The 23,210-nt window shown below is 37.8% G+C and overlaps 1 protein-coding gene across 1 annotated transcript in view; it reads right to left on the bottom strand.

Annotated features, from left to right (window-relative positions):
* LOC134634208 (cadherin-12-like) overlaps positions 1–23,210 on the bottom strand; it is a 100,864-nt gene that overhangs the window by 58,860 nt on the left and 18,794 nt on the right. The window contains exon 2 of the mRNA XM_063483265.1: positions 8,762–9,172. Coding sequence (XP_063339335.1) covers positions 8,762–9,007 — 246 coding nt within the window. The 5' untranslated portion in view covers positions 9,008–9,172. The remainder of the gene's footprint in view (positions 1–8,761; positions 9,173–23,210) is intronic.

Here is a 23,210-nt window from a genome sequence, read left to right as displayed (position 1 = left end):
TGGCAGTGCAGTAAACCCTGCATATTGATTAATTTGAGTGATTTCAGAGAACGTAACCAACCTCTGTAGAAAATGCTGTAATTGGATTTCTGCAACCAGGATTATGTGGAGCTCCTCTAAGGAATGCATATCACAGCCACAACCCTTTGCTGATAGCGAGCCAACATTGTTCCTTGAATGGCCCAGCAATCCCGCACCAGTGAGTACATTTACAAAATTGTAAACAAGTCTGAAAAGAGTTAGAACGTACTTGCTCTTCTTGTCTTTAAATGCAATTAAATGTCTCTGTGGATTATTCACATTTCGTGGTATCACAAAGCTCTTCTTTGCATATTTATTATACTTTATAAATAAATCGATTCTAATCCATATTTAATTGTGGATTATGCTTTGAGCAAGACCAGGGCATATTCTATATGTCACCTGTCAGAATTTATACTGTGCACTGTTAATGAGAGTAAAACATTCCACTGCTCTTATGCGCCCCTGTTCTATTGCTGTCTTGTATTCATTAGATAAGGTCTGAAACCACCATTCAGTTCAGCCATTCAACCACTGTCCTAGCAACTCAGGAGTATGATGACAGTATGGCAGTCTGTTGGCATTGGGGTACGTTGCAGGTGGCTTGAAGTTCGTGTATTGTCAGGGCACATGATGACTCCTGGTTGCATTGTAAGTTTTTGCAGGTAATTTTGGTGAGCAGCAGCTGATGGAAGAAAAACACTATGCCAAATCCTGCAAGCTTATTATAGCTGATCGATACTGGCCTCCGAGCTATTTCTTTGCTGCTGACAACTCAGAGCTCCCTGTCTGGTTTGTGTCATACCTCAGTCAGGTAATGGGGACGAAAAGTTAACAAAAAAAAAAAAAGATATTCATACAGGAGGCTATACTGGTAGATACGCAATCTCAGAAAACACGTGTGAGGAAGGAAGAGAGCGAAAGCAAGAGGCAATAACAGAGTGACAGATATTGTCGTGGGTGTGCGACAGCAGCAGTCAAAACTGAGACAACTGCGTTTGCCATTTGTAAATGGGTCAATTGTAAATTGTTTTTGATGTAAATGTTTCCTAGGCCAAGAATCTGAGGAACTCGTGCTAAGATTACTGGTTGCATACAAGGCTACCTTTTGCAAATGACATTATGCAGTACTGATTTTTTTTTTTCTTCTTTTTTTTTTAAATAAAACATTGATATATATGATTCTGTTGATCTCAGAAAACAGGGTTAAGGCCGCATTCCATTTTCTCATATCACACATGATTAAACAATATATTGATGTGTGATATGACATGCACAATGCAATTTTCTGCCTACAGTGCCAACAATACTGCCCATCAGTGTCATTGTAAACATAGAAAATGTGGACTATGGTATAAAGTGATACTGATTGGGGCATTACTGCACCATTTGGATATATGGCCCAAGCAATTCAGGGGAAAAAGCCCATTACCCATGAGGACAAAATATGTGAAATATATATTACTTTGGCAGGACAGATGAATGGCATCATTAGCTTTTATTTCAGCTGTTCTTTTCAGAAATCCCACAACATTCATCACTAACGTACATTACAATTGTAAATGCTCTCAACCTCTTAATATGTTCTAACGAGCAGCTGAATCACCGACACACTCCATGCATACTCTTCAGGAGAGCAATCCTTTCAAATTATGTAGAATGTGACAGTGAATTAAAAAGGTGGCAAACTTGAATTCAGAGGTGAATTCAGAGACGGGTAGGGAGCATATGTACAAGTGTAACATAATCTAATGTATTGTGGTGCGTTGGACATACTGTATAGAAGTCATGCACAATTCAACAGGATTCTTGAAAGACTCTTCAAATTGTAGCTTTCCTTAGCTGTTGATCACTGGCTACAAGTCTTCATAGCTTCATGCAAAACAGTGTTATGAAGGCTGAGATTTTTGGAGTTGAAGTTAATTATCCGCTCGCTTGCCTTGTAGTCAATCAAAGTATTTTATCCCAAGTATTTTACAGCAGTGGCTGTCATCATCAAATGATGTAAACAGGTTTGCTGCTTTTATATGGCCATCTTCAGGTTTTAGCTTTACAGCTTAATTCCATAGCATTTAAAACAAACTGTATTTAACAGTGTGGAACATACTATCGCAGAGTAAGGCTTGTAAATTTCATATGGTCAGCTGATGGAATCGCTCTCTTTGTTGAGCCTGGTGCATAAGTCTTGCTGAAAAGGTTTTTATGTCCTTCTTATAGGTCCTCATTGAAAGATTAAATTGCAGGCTTCACATCAGTAATAAATCTCAGCCAGGTGTGGGGTGGTACTGGGAGGAAGAGCCATCAATAAAAAGAAGGATGGTCATTCCTTGTCAGGCAGGAAACAAGGGAATAAACAAGTTGTGGGAGAAACAGCTCTGCCCTTTCAGGAAAAAGAGGCTTATTGACTTATATGTAAATAAGTGACCTTTTGTCTGCAAGTGTGAAAAGCAGGGCATTGGGGCATGTCCTGCATGTCTTTGCATGCACTGCATATATTTTTTCTTTCTTTGTATAGGTTGTAAATGTGGCTCTTTAAATTGATTGGCTTTCTCTTTAACCTTCAGTGCTGTTACGGGTTAAATGATTGCTTTGTGCCACCGTGTTGATGCGTGTTTTAAATTTTATTTTATTTTTTAATGAAAGCAATTCCCTGTCTGCTTTTTCTTGCCAAGTGTATAATTTGTTGAGTATCTTTTGAGACTGTCATTGGCAGCACATTCCATTGTTGTCATTTTCTCATGACTTGCATAAAGAGAAAATAGTGGATTCCCTATCATGTCTATTTTTTTGTTAAATTCAGGCTGGTTTTCATCTTCAGTACAACTGGTTAATTATCTCTTAGAATGAATACATGGTAAAAAAAATATATCTTGCATGTGAATCAAGTTTGCAAAAGCATCCACTGTCACAAGCTTTATACTGTCATTTTACAGTGCACTGCTTGATTTAAAAAACAAAACAAAAAAACAATTCAGGCGTACAGTTCAGATGGATTTGATAACATGAAAACATTTCTTATCTGGGACCAGTACTCAGTTACAATTCTTAGATAATGTTGCACTGAAAAAACTGAAAACAAAGTTTTTAATTTATTATCAGTGTAGCCTTAGCCTTTCTGCTATTTGATACATCTCTCTTTACCTTCCTCTAACTGTATATAAGCATATTGTCTTGAGCATCCATATGCAATGCAATATAAAGTACTCACAATATGCATGACTTTATATAAAATTGGAGCATCAAGTTAGAAAAATCCCAGCAGTCTGGTTGGCAAAAATAAGAGATAAATTGGGTTTTGATTACATCTCTACTGTTAAGTATTAAGATAGTGTTGTCATTCAAAAGACAAGTGCTGTTTAAGTGTATTCTGAGTTGCCATATTATTAAAAATCTTAGGGAATTGCTTCCAACATCTATAGCCATCAAGTTTAAACAGAAAGTGACATGATGTCAGAGGAAAAATCTCGAAAATAGCTCCCGAACTCATTGGAGAGTTTAATCGAGAGTGAGAGGAAGCAGTTTGACTTGATATGCAGCCACGCTGTTAATAGTTTTTTTTTTTACGTCAGATAATCACTACTTGGCACACGAAAGGCCTCAGCATTATCTTATTGAGGGTACAGAGGGTTGTTATATTAACCCCCACGAGCCCTCCGGGCTTCGTTGCTAAACTGCAATAATGATGTTGTCAACATGAGAGTCTTAAAATTTTCTTCACGTATATTCTTGAGTTAAGTGCATGGTTAGGTGTCGTTAGGATTTTATTGATGGTTGTATTGAAAGGGGTGCAGCTTATTGACATTAGCAGTAAATTTATCACTATGCAAATGTACATTTAGCGTTGCGTTTATTAGTGATCATGCCTTTCTATTGGTTATAGTTTAGCGATAGAGATTAATCAATTAATTTACTATTTGCTACATTGGGTCAGCACATGAAATTCCCCTCCAGCTCATGTTTTAATTGCACTGAACTGAAACTGAATGTACATGATTTTCGAAACATCGAAACAGCCAACGCATCAGATTTAAGAAAACATTTGCGATGTGTGCCAAACTTTCCACAGCAGTTATATCAAGTTGTCAGCAAGAAGATGACGTGGCCACCACAGCTGGTGTTGTAACTTTCCCTCTGTTAGTGACAAGCTCTACCTGCTGGTGCAACTTTCAGTAACTGTCTCTGCAAACGTATTGTCGGTGCAGCGTTTTACTTTAAATTTGAGGGAATGAAACCACATTGATGATGCAGTCTCATTAGTAGACAATTACACTGTGGAAAACTTAATTTAAATTTAGGTGGCTAACCATTCAGTGAATGAAAAGTGCTGTGAAAATACTAATAGAACAGCAAAGAAACAATGCTGTACAAACAAACACTTATAAGTGACACAATACTTTATGTGCTATCGTTATAAACAGCAGAGAAAGACGGTGAAAATATATTTGTTTTACTTTTATGTTTATTGTTTATGGCATTAAAGCTTGTTTCTTCACATTGCTGAGAACAACCTCACCATAAAAGTGAACAATGAGCATGACATGTTAATGTGGCTTAAAACCTTTAAAATATCCTTGGCAGACTATGTTTCCTTTATTTACACTACAAATCAAATCTGGTATTAACATGCCCTTTTTTTACTTTTTCAAATGTAAATGTGATTCACTCTAAGTGCATCTTTAATAGAAAAAAGTCCATAAAGCATTGTGATTGTATTTAGAAAAGTTAAAAAAAAATGCAAGAACTCAGAGCATTTGTTAATACAAGCAGTTGGGACTAGTAGTAGTAGTGCTAAAGACCTTGCTGAATCCTGTGACCTTACTTACACCTCTGGGAGAAATCGGGGTAATTAAGTAAGTAGTGGAGGTGAACCTGCAGTTGTGACTGTAGCATTTCTAACATTCCTCTCACGTTTAGTGTCTCCTACCTTAAGTTCCCGAGCATGTAGCTGTTAGTGTTGCAGTGTATAAAATCCTATCTAAATATTAAGATATATGATGTGTATAAAAATGGTGTGAATATTGTAGCTCTGTAGTTCTTTTTTTGTCACACACAGTTATACAGTTTGTATTTTTAATTTAGATGGCATATATTAAACGGTATATAAGCCGGAGTATAGATTCATTTTCTTTATTTTGTACTCATCTGATAATAACAGAACAAGTGAAAATGCAGACATGGCATATCTTTCTGCTTGTGGTGCAGAAGAAAAGAAATGTTGCTTTGCTTGCACTCATTAATCCAAAATAGATCAGGCAGCATTTGATGTTTTTTTTTTTTTTTTTTTATGTGTTTTTCTTCTGCCCTTTACAGACAACCTAGTCTCACAAATCTACATAAGTCTGTCACCCAGAACCTTGTTATTTATTTTTAGTATTATATCATGTTTAAAAGACCTTCTCATCAGTTACTCTAGCTAAACCTTATGTAAGCCACTAAGACAGGCCTAAGGTAAATTAAATCAAGCAAACTAAAGCTGGACCAGTGAATCATCTTTTTATATCAGTTATATCAGGTAACTGTATCCATCCATCTTCTTCTGCTTATCCGAGTCGCAGGGGGGCTGGAGCCCATCCCAGCTACCACAGATCGCCAGTCTGTCACAGCTAACACATGGAGGAAGACACTTACAGTCACATACGCACCCATGGCATATTTAGAACCACCTAAACCCAATAACTGGACTACGGGCAGAAGCCAGTGTACCCAGAGAGAATCTTGCAAACATCTGAACTCCACACAGAAAGGGCCCGGCCAGATGTCAGGACCTTCTTGCTGTAAAGTAACGATACTAATCACCATGCACATGCTGCCCCAGGTAGAAGTACAGAAATGCCCAATTAGGTTTGTTGCATCATTATTAAATGGATTTGCAACTAGGAAAAATAAATACATTTACCAATATAATAGAAGAAGCAGGATATTCTGAGATACACAAAATGATTTGGTTATTTATGTCTGTCAGATGCTTTGAAACATGAGTTATTTTAGTGGGAATAGTCAAGCAGTAAAACCAGGTAGAATTGCATGTTATCCAGTTATGTTTGTGCCGATTGCATTGGCGCTGATATGGGTTCGGTGAAGTCTAAAACTGAGGTGAGCGTGTTCTGACAATTTGACGTACAGCAAGGCAGATGCAAGCACGACTAAATGTTATCCCGCTGTGCTTTAACATCTTCCTTCTCCACAAACAGCTGGTGTATTCAGGCGAAGGCACTAGTTAATAGGCAAACTTACTGATCCATAACACCAGTACTGGCAATGTACTCCATCATCTGTGGTTGTCCCCATTTCTCGTCCGATACGTGTCTGCATTCTGTGCTGTCAGAACAACTGGCAGAAATACACCTTGTTTGTAATGTGACTCGTGTTTTGTTTTTTTTTGTTTTTTTATTGGCCAGCACTAATTAGTAGTGATTTGGCTGTCAAAATTACAGTTGGCAGTGATGCATTTAATGCTCTTGAAATAGATTTTGATTATTGCTAACAGGGTCAGGATTTATTAGTGTTTGTCATTCGTCTCACACAGGCATGGATGCAAGTCGTTCTCCACCTGCTGTCAGAAGTACCTTTTTCTGAGCTTCCTCTGTGAGCGCTGTTCCTACAGTCAGATCGTGCCATTTAAATTTAAAAAGAAAAGATTAATTGTCTGCATTAATCATCTCCTTGATAAATTTGGGTGCGGCATGTAAAATTCTGAAATCTGCCTTGCTATGTACAGAGAAGAGCTTCAGGCTTCATGGTGCATACAAGTGGACCTCATAAACTCAGAAATGAATACTTCAGTGACCACAAAACTGGGATTCCCCCCCCCCCCCCCCCCCTTATTAGTCCATTGTTGATAAATCTGTTATGACAGCATTTTTAACAGTCACGTACTAAAGTATAGTGATTGCTGTATTCAGAATTCAGTTCAGTTCCTAGTTCCTTTTCATGTTCCATTCTCCTCTTTGCTTTCCCCACATTTCCCATATATCTCTGCCGCAGCTATCGAATAAAGGCAAAACAATAAAAATAATAATAAAAACACAAAAAGTAATGAATAATAACAGCACTGTGTATGTTATATACCTAAATAAATGCCGGGTAACATACTCACAAACCATGTCTCATTAAAATACCCTTTTTGAGCTATAGGTGTGCATTTGCATAAACTAGTCACATGTACACTACTTGTGCTTTCTATATTACTTAGCATAATGTAAAAAAATACCCAAAACTGCTTCAGCTGCTTCACTAAACTTTTTCCTCTTGGGTTCTGTTGCCTCTCTTTAGAGGCTGTTGTCAGATAATTACTACTTCAATTGGTCCAGAAGGACACTTCTGCCACAGAGGATAAAACAAAAGTGTCTTGAGCTCCAATTCACTGCAGGTCACTGGCTGGAAATCATGAGTACACTCTAAAGTGAAAACATTACCACATTAGGTATTGATGTAATATAGAACACGCATTCATTGCAGACTTATGGTCAATTATAGTCCATTAATGTGCCCTGTAAACAAAGCTGCTTCCTAAGGTCCTTGAACCCTTTCACCTACATCTTTATCTCATTGTATGCTCTCTGTTTGAACATTTCTCACATTACCGTTCAATATGATATCACAGAAGTGTGTGTAAATGGTAACCCACTCCAGCGTTCCCCGTGCCATTTAACAGTGTACAATAAAAAGGTTAAGATTCAAAGGGAAATCCTCTCCCTTAAGATTTGCCCGACAAAGGTCCGAGGATCTCCAAATGCTTTTCATATGTTGAAGAATCAGTCAATTATTTTGAAGAAGAGCAGCCGCCCAGGATTAAGTGACTTAGGAGTGCAGTAGACAGCTGCTTCCCTGTCCCTGCTTTAGCCTCAGAGACTTCCACAAACAGCATGGCTTGTCAGGGCTGATTGCAGTGGCACTGAGGCAGATAAGTCAGTCTTACTATTATCCTATGTAAGCTTGGAGTGCCAAATTACAACTTTAGCCTTAAACCCCCACAGAGTTTGCTTACGAATGTCTTAAGCCAGAACAGTGAATAAGAAATCCTGTACTAAAAAGCGGGGACGTCCAAGGTTTGAGGTGACACAAAAAGATGTGAGTTTGATGGGATGTATGTGTATATATCTCCGTCTGGTTTCGGATCAGGCTGTTGGGTCTCTGCTGTCTTTTTATTGCTGTCAGCATCTTCCGTGGCTCATAACTATGATGTTCTGACAGCTTTACAAGGACTGTAATTTAAATTTATTTCTACCACACCATCAAACCTTTCACCACTTCAATGTCATGTGTGGCTGGTCTAACATAGAAATCTTGTGGCACAGCTCCATTATTAGGTCTGGATTTTTTTTTCTTGCGTGATGCTGGTCACATCATAAAACACTAAGAAATAGGAGCAGATTTACAAGCCTTAGGGGCATTATTAGATTAAAGAGGTAAAGTTCTTGGGGATGAATGAAAATAGGTGACTTCCAGTAATTGCTGTTACTTGCATAAGTACATGGTATTAAAATAGTCAATAATTAATTACAACATCAAGGAATAAAATATTTCCCATCTGAAATACTGATAGTTTTAGGGTAGTTTTATAGTTACTCTAAACTAGAGTTTTTTTTCTCTGTTCCCTTCCTCCCATTTTATCTTCCTCATGTTCTATCGGTCCCTCCATTTACTCCCAATTCAATTTCTCCTAGGCTCCTTACTATGTGATTTATGACTTCTGCTGCACCATAAATAACAGTGAAAAAAAAAAGAAATTTTTTTTTACCTTGCCCACGTACTGCGGATCTGACCCCATGTACTCCTCCAGTACAAAGAACTGGTTCCACACCCAGCCCCTTTTGACCCGCTGAAATCCAGCTGCCCCATTCCTCATTGGGCCCACCAAGCTCCTGGTGTGCTCCCTTCCCGTCCTGCTCCGTCCCAGTGGTGGTAAAGGTGGACGTAAATAAGAGACCGAACCCTCGTCGACAAGAATCCACAGGAACAGCAGCAGGCAGTTCCTTGTTAGCATTGGCGATCTGTGCGGTTCAGGTCCCCAAGTTAAAGTCCAGTGACGAGAACTGAGCCACAGTGAAACAATTTGCGATGGCGTGTATGGAAAATGGGTGAGTTGTGAGACTCTGCAGCTCTCCCGGGTCTGTCAGGATCCCTCTTAGAGAGTTGTGGAGCTCATCACCTGAAGGAAAGAAAACAAATGTTTAGTCAAAAAGATGTCCTTATCCTCCACACCTGCACCAAACTGTAATAATACAGCATTAGTATTTTTTTTTTTAAACTCTGATTAGAGACAGTCCAGGAATGTCTTACAGCACTTGTGATTATCACAGGTTGATATAAAGTGCTGTTACCCTACTATTCATAAATGTCAGTGAATCGGTAGTACAGCGTAGACTTTATTCTTCCCCCAACGTCCATGCTTTACTTTTTAACTGCACAGTGATAAATGAGACTACTTTGATTCTCAAGCATAAAAATAATTGTTGTAATTATTTGCCTGGTGATAGATTACCTCTACACCAGACAGTTCTTATTGATGCATGCACTAATTATCTAGACTACTCATCTCTTTAGTGAAAACTGAGACTTTATTCTTGCTGTCAAACCACTGTGTGCCACTGTGCTGTGGACCTGTCACTGCCATGATTTCCCACAGAGGTTCAAAGTTATGTATTATTTAGTGACGCTTTAATGAGAGGTTGCTGATGAGCTTTATGTTTTGCCTCACAAACCTTGTCTTAGTATGAAACCCACTGAAACTTGAAAGTTGAACTCTTTACTGAAAAAAACCTGACAAACGTTGCACGCAGCCATCTGAAAATAAAACGTGATACATTGGCAGTTCATATATCAAATTGACATGTGTATTGTGTAAAATGTCAGCATGCTCTCAGTGATTTCTTTAGGATACGTTGCTTTCTTTCAGACATCGCTCTTATGTGGAGTGCATTTTGACAACTAGTGGCCACAGGAGATTGAACCTATTGCTGTAGCGTGTCATTTGACAGACATGTATTCTACAAAAGTGGCACCTCATGCAGAAGATATATATATTACCACTCAAAGACATATAATGTTAGATTTCATTAGAACTTACAGTATATCCAAGAGGTTTTGTTTGCATAAAACTCATTAGAAGTTCATTTGATCTGATTTTGCATCAATGAGTGAAGGAAGAGTGTAAAAACGGTTAAAACAATAATGGTTGTGTTGTGGTCTTACTTGTGCTATAGCTCCAGATGTTAAAGTACGAACAAACCTAAACTGCTTGGTAAACATAAGAAATTAAGTTGCTTAAATATTTATGTTCATAAATTATGTTAATGAAAACGCACAGACTGTGTGGTGAAGAGAAGTAATTCCTAATTTTGCCTGCCTTCCTTAGAGAAGTCTTAGAGACTTTTTTCAGTACAGTAAGCATCTTGAAGTATTACAAAGTATTTTGACCTGTACATTGGTGTATTGGATAATTATTTTACATGTATGTGAAATCATTAATATAAAGTACCTTGCTGATCACACGCCCTCTCTCTCTCCCAAAAGTAAGTTACCACTTCCCACAGTGTTGAGAGCATAATCTGGTGACTTTAACAGGGCAAACTGGTGCGTAACGAGACTTAATGCTGATACATGGACACTTGTATTGATTAAACAGAGGAAACTAGAAATAAAAGCCTGCCTCTAATTCAAGCCAGCTTCAAATGAAACCTTTCTTGTTGCAGTTCAGGTAAATAATGGCCCTGCAGTATTTGCAGAAATATGGCATGCAGATTTTAGATAATATTGAAACAACTCCACAGTGCATTTTTAATAGTTTTTCTGACCGCTCAGCCCCTGTGGTATACTTTAGAGTGTTGATCTAACACACATATCCACCAGTCTTAAATAAACAAATGAGAATGGAACACAAAACCATGACCGTTTGTGTGTGTCTAGAGATTATAGAGAGAAATAGGATTGCAAAAGTACATAATTTAGAAACCCCATTTTTGTCTGCGTATAGACAGACATAAAAATATACAGTTTCAAACTAATTTACTTGCAATTATGGATGTCAGGTGAGTCTTTTTTTAAATTATTATTAATAAAAGGACTGAAATGGTATTGTAATTGAACAATCACTCATTAGACCATTGCACAGAAGAGAATGAAATATTACACAAGGAGCCTAATTTGTTAAGCTCATTCATTATTGAGCAAATGACTGTTGTACCGAGTGTTGCTGTTCACACCTTGTTTACAATCTTGACTACCATATCAACACTCACGCATTCAACTCTGGCCTTGTTACAAGACACTTAATTGTGCTGAAAACAAGAGAAGGCAACCACAAATGGTTGGAATGAAGAATGGAGCTAATGGTTTCCACACCTGGTTTATTATTCCTCTTTTCCCTCCTAATGCACTTATAAGCTGTACAGTAATGGAAGACAGCGTGCCTCTAATTTCATAACTGGAGCCCTCATTGACATCATTGTCTTTGATTAATTATACTGACTTGGAACATCGGCTTCAGAAGAAGATTACTTCAACAAGGTTATGCGGTGCAACTGGATCCATTTATTCTCTCTGTCACGACAGTATCTTAAAAGTCAAAACTGATCTGCAAAGTTCTCTGTGCAAAATTGGCAGGAACTGTCTTGACATGGGTCAGACATGCCTCTCCCGCAGGTCACTCCTCATTTAGCATCGACATAATGGAAAATGACTGTTCCCATAATTCCTGGAAAATCACGATCCTCTGCCACTGTACGGTCCTGGGAGGGCTCGATGCATATTTTATGAGATAAGTTAATTAGCATATGTCTGGCTTCGGTTGTGAGCCTTGACCCAGGTGTCTACTTCAGATAACACAACGCAGTAGGCTGACAGTGTTCTCGCACATCACCTTCAATAATCAAACAACATATGGCTGGCCGATCTGCTGGTGCAGATTACCACCCACAAGAAACTCCCACAGAAAGTTATTAGTCGTCAAGGCTGCTATAAACATGACAAACGAATAAGTAGGCATTGACTTTTGGAAAAGAGGGGAGAAATGAGTCATCTGGATCAAGTTGTTGTTTTGCAAACACATTAATGTCTTGGTAGACAAGTGGGCAGAGATATTTGTTTTCGTCCTTCTTTAAAAACTGCAGCGTCTTGCAGTGGCGACCAGCAGAGAATTTGTACTTGGAATAATAAGGTTAGGGATTTAGCTACGTTTGATATACGAAGGAATTGATCTTGATTTCATATTTTAATTAGAGTGCTACCTGTGTACGATACACACAGGTAGCACACAATGCCACCTTATGAAAGAGGAAGGCTTAACCAGTAACACAATTGCTACAAAGCATTTGCACAAAGCACATCTTTTCTTACACTCTACATTGTTATTTTCTCTATTAATATCTTTTTTTGTCAGGCACAGTATTCTCCATGTGACACTGCAAATAACAAGTAAAACTACATTATTATAATTTTACGTATTTATAATTTAGTACTGCATGCTGTTATTTTCCTCAGACGTACCTGTATGAGAGGTTTTACCATCCTAACAGCAGCATTTAGATTTCCCGAATGTACAACTACCAAATGAGATTTCACTAACCTTGTGTAAATGTTGATGATCATCTACATGAGGTTATCGACTTATACAGAGATGAATAAATATTCCACTGATTGTAGAGCAACAGCATGCACATTTCATTGTAGACAGAAGCATCAAGTAGTGCAGCCTAAGCAGAACAATGCAAGAATGTAATACATAATTTATTGTCTTATGGCTTCTTTTTTCGTAAATCTTCATAAAGATTTTTGCATTTAAAAGAGTGATCTTGAGTTTATGGATAGGAGGTCACAGACTGTGATGGACACATGTTCTGCCAGTCCAGGAATGACCTGGGTCCTTATCCCTAGTGCTACAATTTATACTTTACAAATTGAATTCTGTGCATAGGAGTAATGAATCATTCTTGGCAACGGGGGTGCAAGGGCATCTCAGAAAGCTTATCGAACTCTGGTCTCAACATATTCTAGACTGGCTTCCTGTAGCTCTGCAAAGCTCCACGGCTTTCACCAAAGATTTCACTTGTGGGGACTCAAGCAAACTAAAACAAGTAAACGTTTTTTCCCCTCTTTAACTGTTGTGTTAAGGGTAACTTTCTAAACAGAACTGAAAATCCTTTTGTAAATACTGGGCATTGGACCATATTTAGATTTTATATTGAATGCCATGTCTGGTCTTCCTTTTAGACCAGACAAGGCTGTTCTAATAATCTCAAGGGTTATATTCAAGTAATTTGCTGTCAGTTTGTTTTACTTATTCATATATTGTTTGAGAATGTTATACTGACATTTTTTTTTATGAACCTGATTCACATTCCTTAGTTCTTTTAATTCCTCAGTGTGTACCAAGAATAACCCTTTTAAATGCTGTTTCATGAGAAATAATTTGTCCTTTGAATATAGGTGTTTCCACACAGTGCTGACTCACTCACTTCTGCATTATTGTTAGGCTTTTCACTCAATTCCCTGAGACCACCTACATATACATCTAGACAAGAATTAGTCTCCCTCTGTCTGTGCTTATATTTGACAAACTATCAGCTGGTGATATTAGGATCTATATGTGTATCTGTATGTGCATTAAAGAATCTGTAACATACAAGGAGTTTGGTTTCCAAGTTTTAATAGGAAAGGACTTGTCACAGTTCTATCACTACAGTGTTCAAGGCAGAAACCTCAAGTGAAGTACGGCTCTGACTGAGGAGGAAATATTTGCACTAAAGCTGAGGACATGTGAGGAAAAAAAGTGTCAGGGAAATAACTGGAAGAATTTTTTTTTTGTAGAGCTAAGGCAGAAGAAGACAGTAATATCATTGAAACCCTTGAGGGAAAGAGTGGGAGGAGAGAGGTGTAGGTGGAAGCAATGTAATGAAAATGGGAGTAACAACACAGCTGGCCAGTCAAGGTAAATTATCGAGGAACACCTCATGCGTAGGTTATAGCACAACCAAAGTAATGAATAGTGAACAAAAGGGCTCCGTTAGTTACTCAGATAAATGTACTTATTTACCATGCAGTTGGCTTGTCCTAAAATACAGTCCTTTATTCATGTGTAAAATAACACAGCTAATGTTGGAAATTGAAACATTCTTCACTTTCATTCATTGGAGGGCGTCAGCATGTAAGGTCTATAACACAAATGTACAAGCAGCACGAAATGTTGTTCCCTGAACAATGAAAACATTATTATTATGATGTGATAAGTCATCTTCTTTACTTTAACGCGTGTTACTCCTGGAAAAATGTTAAATTTTGTTGTCGATATGAAATACTGTGGGCATAACAGGAATATGATGAATTTTATTTTCCCATAGGTAGCCCGTGGCATTCTGTCTGCAATACATTCATGTCCACATCCATCAAAGTTTGAGTCCTTCAAAAAGGTTGCGTACATATTTTGCTTCCAATCATAAAATGTATTGAAAAGTTATCACAAAAGTTTGGCACTTACACTTTAGTCCTGTAGGGAAGTGTTTCTCCAGTTTGCATGCACCCTCAATATGTGTCTTATTTGGGTATCAACAACTGGAAAAGCATTCAAAAAACTACCTTGCCAACAAATAGATTCAGCAACAAATAACCCTATTGATTTAAAAGAGGTGATACCACTGTTAAATGCCAGTATGCATTTTTAAACTAAACTGTTAAATTGGACTGTTGAAGAATAACTCTATCCTTTGAGTTTATTACAACTACAAGACAGTAGCCCAAAACACATTCTTTTAATAGTGACAAATGGCAACAATGCTTGTTGCCAAGACTATTTCTGTGATGAATGTGCTTTGATGTTTGTTAAAGTGCTACATCGACAAAACCAGAAAGTCATCACTACAAAGAGACTTTGCAGGGGTTTTGGTAGTCCAGAGAAGCTGCTTAGGAAGTATACTTTTACTGCTTTCCTTGCTTCACATATCTAAACATCTCATTGTTTATGTATCACAATAAGAACAGGGAGTTCAACTGCCTAAAATGACACATTTTGTACTGTACCGCATTGTCCATCTTGAGTCTTTGTCATTTGCACGCCAGTAGCTAAGTATTGCTTTGTGTGCACCGATTTCTGTCAGTCTTCCCTTTGAAAGGGAAAAATCAAGTTGTAGATGCTACTGGTAATTATTTTAAAAGGTTCTTATGTAATTAACTTTGATGTCTTGTCAAATGATTGTAACTTTGCACGCTAGTGTCTGAGGTGCTCTGCTCTAAGACTATTCTACAATCTTGAGCAATTCTGTGGGCCCACGAGAGTGAGACGTCTTCTCTCCAGCAGTTCAATTTATATCAACTTCAAGAGATGAATTCACCCACTAAAATGTTTAGTCATATCAATAATTTAAGCTCATCACCTTAATAGTTTGGAACAAGGGCCTTAGTAGTTGTTTGAAGTAAAAGGTGTTCCAACGAAATAAAAGGCTGGTATTTCAGTGTGTCTGATACACAATTAGTAGTAGTATCTGATCAGACGAGGAGTCAGCAGATTGCTACTTTGAAAGGACTTGGAATATTGATCTAGGTGTGCATGGATTTGGCAACATGCAGTGTTTTTGTAATGAAAACACTGACAAGTGATTGCCAAAAAGCAGAGTTTTATAATAAAGTCAAACAAGACAGGCAGGAAATACAAGAACAGCTTATTTTATACCTTTGATTTGAAATGTCTGTCACCCCGTCACTTCACTTTGACACAAAGTGTCAGTTCTCACATTGCCTTTGTTAAACAGTTGAATTAGAGACGAAAGACTTCACTTCAGTCACACCTCGATTGTCTGATTTAAAATTTAATGTGCTGGTGTACAAAAAAAAAAAAAAAAAGAAAATCCCAAATACTCAAACTATTTTTGATTACACTTAATATATTTAGACTTAATACATAAATATATATGTATATTTTACTCGGACTTTTTAATTTTTTTCTGTCAGCACTTATAGTATTTTTTAATACCCAGGTACACCAAAGAAACACAGTAGCAAATATATTTCGCCTATATCCTGATAAACCAGTCCTCAGCTATCTTTTATCACTTTTTTGACATCTGAGGTTTTGACAGATACAAATATTCAGAGTCAGGAGACATGCCTGATCTTATTCTGGAGCAGTGAAAGACAAGCAGCTACTAAGATGAAATGAAACATCCCTGTTGCCCCAAGGCAGCCATGGTGCACCAATGGTACACAGGCAACTGTCGTCATTCAGGCAGACAGTTCTCAGGGATGCCAGACAACAACAAATTTTTGACCTTGTGATTTGAGCTGCTTGAAAACAGCACTTAATGAGGGATTCCCAGCTCTGTCTTGTGGCATTTAGTATCATTTAGCTTTTTCCATTTTTTTTAACATAACTGGGTATCTTAGAGGATCTATTTAGAGTAAGCAGGTAGAAAGTCACCATCTTGATGTAGAGTAGAAGTCTGCATTTCAGAAGCATGACTGCAGCAGTGGTCCTCAGAGTTTCTCACTTTAAACTGCATGCATTCTGTGACAGTACCTCTGCAGGGCTCGCAAAATTTCAAAATCCCTGGTAGCCCTTCGGGCAGGCACTCATCAGTTTTTGGTAGCCCAAAATAAATTTAAGTAGCCCGAATGCAAAAAAAAAAAAAAAAAAAAAAAAAAAAGAGGACAGTTTTTTGATTGATGTTTTGTTTCCTTTACAATATTATACTTTAATGTATAATATTGTAAAGGAAACAAAACATCAGTCTAAAAATATTTAAAACACAAGTTACAACAACAAATTACAATCATCAACTCAAATATTTGGTTCTAATTGAACAGAAATTTCTATGAACTTGCAAGAACTGTGTAGAACATGAATCAGTCTGTGTCAGATCCTGAATTTGAAATTTCCACTGAAATCACGGGTAAGAGGCAAGTGGAACCAAGATCTAGGACATTTGCTTTTTGAAGTTTGCAAAGACTGCTAAATTTTGCCAATGGTAGTTCACTCTTTGCAACATAGCACGCGGTTCTAAACAGCTTTTTCAGGACTTCTTGTTATGCTTGGTTTATTTTTAGTATGTTTTTTGCAATTGGTGTTTGTTCTGGGAAAGATACTGCAGACTGAGCAATAATGCATTTCTTGCATTTCTCATGGGTTCTGATGGGGTCTTTCTTAAAATGACTGGTCCCAGTAACAAAGGCGCTTGCCGACTCAGAAATCGAGGGAAACTCACAACACACCCGGCAGAACATTATGTTATTTAGCTCGTCATATTCCAGCCACATAAATTCTTTTGTCCATGAAACCAAAAAAGCTGCACTTTCCTTTTGCCTCATAGTCTGATTTGTCATAACTTTTCCGTTTTGTGGTAGGCTTTTCTTTGGCTGCCCCTTCTGTCTTGTTTGGCTCTGCAGAACTAAAATACCTGCGTAAATCCATCTGCTTTTACACATGTACTTACATAACGATCAGCAATTCTCTGCGCAATCAACCTCTATCACATGTTTAAGCTTGCTGCAGGAGATTTCACTTGTCATGTTTGATAGTAAGCTAACGATTGATAAGACGATGCCAGAGGAATTGGTGCGCAATTAATCTGTGACTTACCAATCAGTGCTGCTGCTCTCTATACACAGTTCGCGCGATCGCAAAGTGAAAGCAAAAAACAAGCGCAAATTCAAACGCGATTTCAATGTGTCACATATTGACAGTGGCTCATCGATGCCGATGACATAATTACTCAGCTACATTTGCGAAAGAATGCAAAAGCATTGACATATCTTTCCTTCCTATGATAGCCCGACGGGCAGGGCGGAGATGGATTTTGGTAGCCCGACTGGAAAAATCGCTAGCCCCGGGACGTCGGGCTAGCGATTTTGCAAGCCCTGCTCTGTATGGGCCTCTGTCTCTAAGAAATAATCACAATTCAATGGATGATTTTGTTTATGCTAAAAGAAAATGACTTCCAGAAATATATTTAGGAGCAGATTTTTTTATATTTTAAGTAGTGAAGCTGTTGATCCCATGGCCATTAAAGTGCAAGACTGGACCAGTACACACACACACACACACACACACACACTAGCTGAGGAATAGCTTAAAACAAAATTTGAATCATTAGGATGATTTATGTCTGCCTTGTGGAGTTTGAGACTTGATGGAGCTCTGTAGTGAATACACTTTGTGCAGGACACTGTTGCACTAGTCTAGATCCAATCTTGTACCTGGGAATAAAAATTCTCCATGAACTTTTGACTCCAGCTGTCTGTGTAACACTTGATGAGCCATCTATGGTAAGCAGTGGTTAAGTTATACATGCAATTGTTTGTGGCTATCTGGTAGAGTCCTCTTTGTTTCATACTGATCCCAGTTAGCTGCTTGCAATGTAGAAACTACAGTTTGTGTTGATTACCTTCCATTGTGGATATTGATGAACCATGAAATTTCAGCAGCAGTGCTCATAATTCAGTAATGGCTGTGCACTGGTGAATGCATATTTGGGATATTGTGGTGTCGATTACAAATTAACCATACCAAGTGCACGACAACCAACAGCTAAAGATTTATGCTAAAATGTGTCCAAAGCTGTGGATACCTGATACTTTGGAGATTATTCCAGTCATAAATCTGTCACCTCCTTATCAGTTCAGAGACAGATAGGGGAAAACTGATGATGTGCTTGCTGGGGTGTTTTTAGGAAACCTTGATTACGTCGGTTTCCATGGCTTTTTATTGTATTGTCATTTAAGAAAGGTAGACTAGATTACAAACTAAGACATCTTTTCACAAGTTTAGTTTTGTTCATTTAGGAACTCTTCATACCACTGAGTACTCTGTGAGACAGTATAACACCTTGAATATAATCCAGTTATTATGAAAAATAAATTAGCTATGTGTCCTACTGAACGAAGGTTGCCTCTCTGTTAGAAACTGAACTTTTCCCCCCTGAAGATATGGAAGGCTTAGCTGTAGAGACAAAACTGGCCTGAGGCAATAAAAAAAAGCTCCACACTGACTCAGCTCTCCCCAGCGTGAACATGTCTGGATCCCCTGCCAACAAAATCTATGATGCAACAGATATCGCTCAAATGAAAGGTTATGATTAAAAAGGAAAAATGTATAAAACTTCAGACAGGCACCCAGGATCGGAATTCTGTATTTTCTTTCTAAAGTTTAGATGCTATGGATAATCTGTGACATGCTGCACACATACAGAAAAGAAAAACTGGCCCTAAAGGTGGAACAGCTCAAAAGTGATTCCTGGTTCATGCTGTTTTAGTCAAAGCTACTGCTGTTCTCTGATCTGAACTCAATGAATGTACATTAAAATAAAAGGTGTGACTGTGAAGACCTGTCAGTGCTCAGCTTGAGCACAGACCCAGAAGCCAAATTGGCAGTAGGAGGAATCTTGCTTTACCTCCCTACTGTAGTGTACGCAGTAGAAGCTCAGATAGTGCTTCAGCCCCTGCTGCTTCAGTTCGAGCTATGGAAAGAAATGGTCGAAGGCCGAATTTTGAACTCTGTTGCTGCCTTACAGTGTGTGCCATTAAATTCTGCTGAAGGCAGCACCAACTATTGACAGACAAGGTTAGAGAAGGCAAGTCAGATGATAACAAGACTGATAGCACCAGGGAAGTGGCCAAGTACCGGTTCTCTTTAAGGTGAGAGAAGAAAATTAAGTTTCGAGTTGCAGAAAACCATATGTAATCAAAACTGATGAAAAGAAAAAAAAACATAATTGTCATGAAGAACACTGGTAATTTAATGTAAATGCTTTTGCAGAAAGGCGGATTTTAATTTCTATGTTACAAAAGTTTAAAGTTAATTGAGGATAAAAAAAAATGTCTAAAACATCATTTTATGAACTTCAAAAAAATGATTTATGCCAGATATAGAATGCTAACTGAAATGCCAAGAAGCAGAGTACATGCGGGTGTCAAATAATGCCATTATTTTCTGTTTCTGCTTCCAGAAACTGCATTGCAGGTGTGCATTGATCTCCTATAGTCTCACTACACAAGAGTTTTTGTTGAAAGATTAACAGTACAGTCAGCTGGCATTAAAGTATAAAATAAATTCATCCAGCTGTTTGAGTCAACTGTATGAATTTTACCTTTTGAGTCCCAAAGCCAAAGGACTGGTAGATGCAAGATATCCACCACCCAAACACATTCTTATCAGCTATAACAGGGGATTGTGTAGTTTTACTAAATTACTATTAGATTACTCTATTACCTCTATACTAATTGTAATTCCATGCATGACATACATTTTTTACATGAGACAACAATTAACAGTACCAAACTAATGCTGTTCAACATTGCAAGCATTGTGGACAATAATTGAATTGATAGAGCTTAAGAGAAGATTATTTATTGATTTCTGGTTTCTTTACTTGTATTTATATATTTATTGTGACATTCAATTTTTATACTGTGAAACCATCCGAATTTGAAGAACTACAGTGAAAAGAACATTTTTGGTCAAACTGTCTGGTCCTAGTATACACTTAAACATTAAACTTCCCGTGAGGCAGATAGCCCTTCCTAGATTTACCTTACAAATTGGAAATCTTTTAGTGAGGCAGCAAATACAGCACATTAAAATCAGTCATGGGATAAACTCATTAATGACACTCAGGAACAACCATTTAGCATTGCAAAGGTGTTACTTTTGGTCTGTTAAGCATTATTTAGTTGTTTGTTGACTTGAATTACCCACCTTGGGACATTTCACTCCTCGTGTAAGCTGAGAGGAGTTTTAAGGGATTATAAGGGATTCTATGTATAGACTTTTTTTTACCCCTGTAGACGGCACCTATCTTATAATTAAATACTGGTTTGGCGACATGTAAAAAGAATGTCTAACCAGTAGAAGTTCTTTTTGCTATGTTCACTTGGCCATAATATAATTTTTGTTCATAAAATTGAATTCTGACAGCTGAATTATTTCCAGATGGTTGTTTTTACTTTGGTTTCACACGTTTGATTGCTGGGACAGGCAGAGAATCGTCAAAATATGTATTGTTTCTAATGTATTTAAGTATCCAAATGCAATAATATTTGAAGGCCTATGGGGCACTACGGCTTTAGCACTTAATTCCTCGCTCCTTATCTTTGCTGTTGCTCAACTTTGGCTACTTCAGGATACGCCAACTTAAAGCCCTGATTTAGCCAACTTAGTGATGATTACTGAGTATTGTCTAGCTGCGCCAGAAAAGTTAATTACTGTTGCATTCATCAGATTAAAACATTTGTTTTAATTAAAGCATTTGTTGTCTTTGTCAGTAGGTGTGTACGGTGAATGAAGTATGTTGCCTTTTTAGTGACCTTCATCAGCTATTTGCACATCTGAAACTTAAAAACGAAGCAAGCGATGTACTGCAAGTTGGCCTCTTTAATCACAACTGAACAGCTTTTGCCTATTATAGCTGTTGTCTTCTTCTAATTACCCTGATCTAATAAGTGCATTTGCTTGCTGTGACAGACACATATCCCAAACTGTTATGACTGTCATTATCCGGCCGCAGCATTTTTCAGCCAACGCACTTCCCATTTTTGCTTAATTAGACATTGCTAAATGTTAACAGATAAAGCTTGGGCGAGCAAGTCAGCCTGCGTTCAGATTTACACCCGAGCAGAGCAGATGGCAATAAATTAGAAATGAGCGAGAGAGAGAGAGAGAGAGAAAGAAAGAAAGAGAGAGAGAGAAATGAGTCTAAACAGTTTCTGAAATCCCGTTTGATGGTAGCAGAGAACGAACCAGCCTTTGCTCGCTTTTGTGGTATTTTTGAAGGTGTTTCTGTAGATTCTAATCAACAGTTTTGGAGCTGATATTATGAGCAGTTCCGCCTCTTCCCACCCTCCCTCCTGCTGTTTATTTTGTTTTTCATGATATTGTGGTTATGTACTTAAAAGCATAGCTATTATGGAGGCCTGCTTTAATGTTGCATCTCATATTCAACAGTCAGATCAAAAGCATTTTACCTACTAAGTGTCTTCACATCAACCGCAGCTTCTCTCTTATGCTCATCATGTTGATGCAGGGGATGGATCATATTTCTCACAGTGAGAAAAGCGTGTGAGGTTGAAGTGGGGGGAAAAAGTCCATACTAAGTCAAACTTTTAAGTACTTACAAATGTATGAATTGCAAGCTTGTGCATATTGTCACATGCTGAATCTTTAATCGGACTGACATCTCCACCTCTGCAGTCAACTGAATGCTAATGGCGTCTGACACTTCACTGAAACATCTGCTGTGCAACAAGTAAGTCTTGGACAGAAATTAAAAAGTCCCAACTTCTGTTTGTCACACGCAGTTAATAATTCAGGCGGCCTGGAGTAACAGTTGGCCTGTTGCCATCCTGGGCTGCAAAATAAACTTCTCTCAACTTGAGAAGTAAGTACAAAATAAGTTCCCTGAATAAATTTCCTCCAACTTGTGTTCAATTGTGTTTCCTGCCTTTTGTTTACATTTTCCCTTCCACAGTAATGACTACAGTCAACGGGGGAATTCTCACCCAAAGAATGCCTTATTATTTGATTATTTGAGACAGCTCTAAAAAGTGCGTGTGTGTGTGCTCGGCGATGCTTAATTAAGTGGCTCTGATGCTGCAGAGCCGTCACTTTTGCAATTGGAGGACGGGGGAGAACTGAAAACAAATTAAGCCCTTTTGGTATGCACTATTGACAAACAATGTGGTGCTCATGAATATGAAAATCAGCACTTGTGTGGTGTGTGGCAAATTCATCTCATGACTGAATTTCTCGTGTCTTTAAGTTTTATTTTACAATTATATAGTTATTTATGCAATGTTTGGAGATTATGCACGTTGAAGAAATAATGACTTGTCTTCAGCTTTTACTGCTTTGCATTACCATTAGTCCATTTTATAAAGTACACATGGCAAAAGTAAGCATAAAGTTCACATAATCTTTAGCGCACTTGATGGGATAAACAATGGTAGTGACACATGCTTTGGCTCATCTCCATAAAACTACTGCTATGTTTTCCTTATGGTAGTAAGTTTGGCTTGGCTTTTATTGTTTAACCCCGATGAATTAATTATGAGGATTACATTGTACATCTTTTCATACAGATTACCACAAGTATTTAACTTTACAATTTTATTCAAAATACAACCACATTAGTCTCTCTTTCAGAACAAGATTCATCGCTGTGGTTTTTTTCTATTACCATAGTAATCTAAATGCAAATTTTAACTGCCCCTTT

The sequence above is a fragment of the Pelmatolapia mariae genome, linkage group LG9 (genome assembly GCF_036321145.2).
Source record: "Pelmatolapia mariae isolate MD_Pm_ZW linkage group LG9, Pm_UMD_F_2, whole genome shotgun sequence".
Taxonomy (NCBI): Eukaryota; Metazoa; Chordata; class Actinopteri; order Cichliformes; family Cichlidae; genus Pelmatolapia; species Pelmatolapia mariae.
The sequence above is the reverse complement of the archived record's forward strand: the minus strand, read 5'-3'. Positions and strand labels throughout refer to the sequence as shown.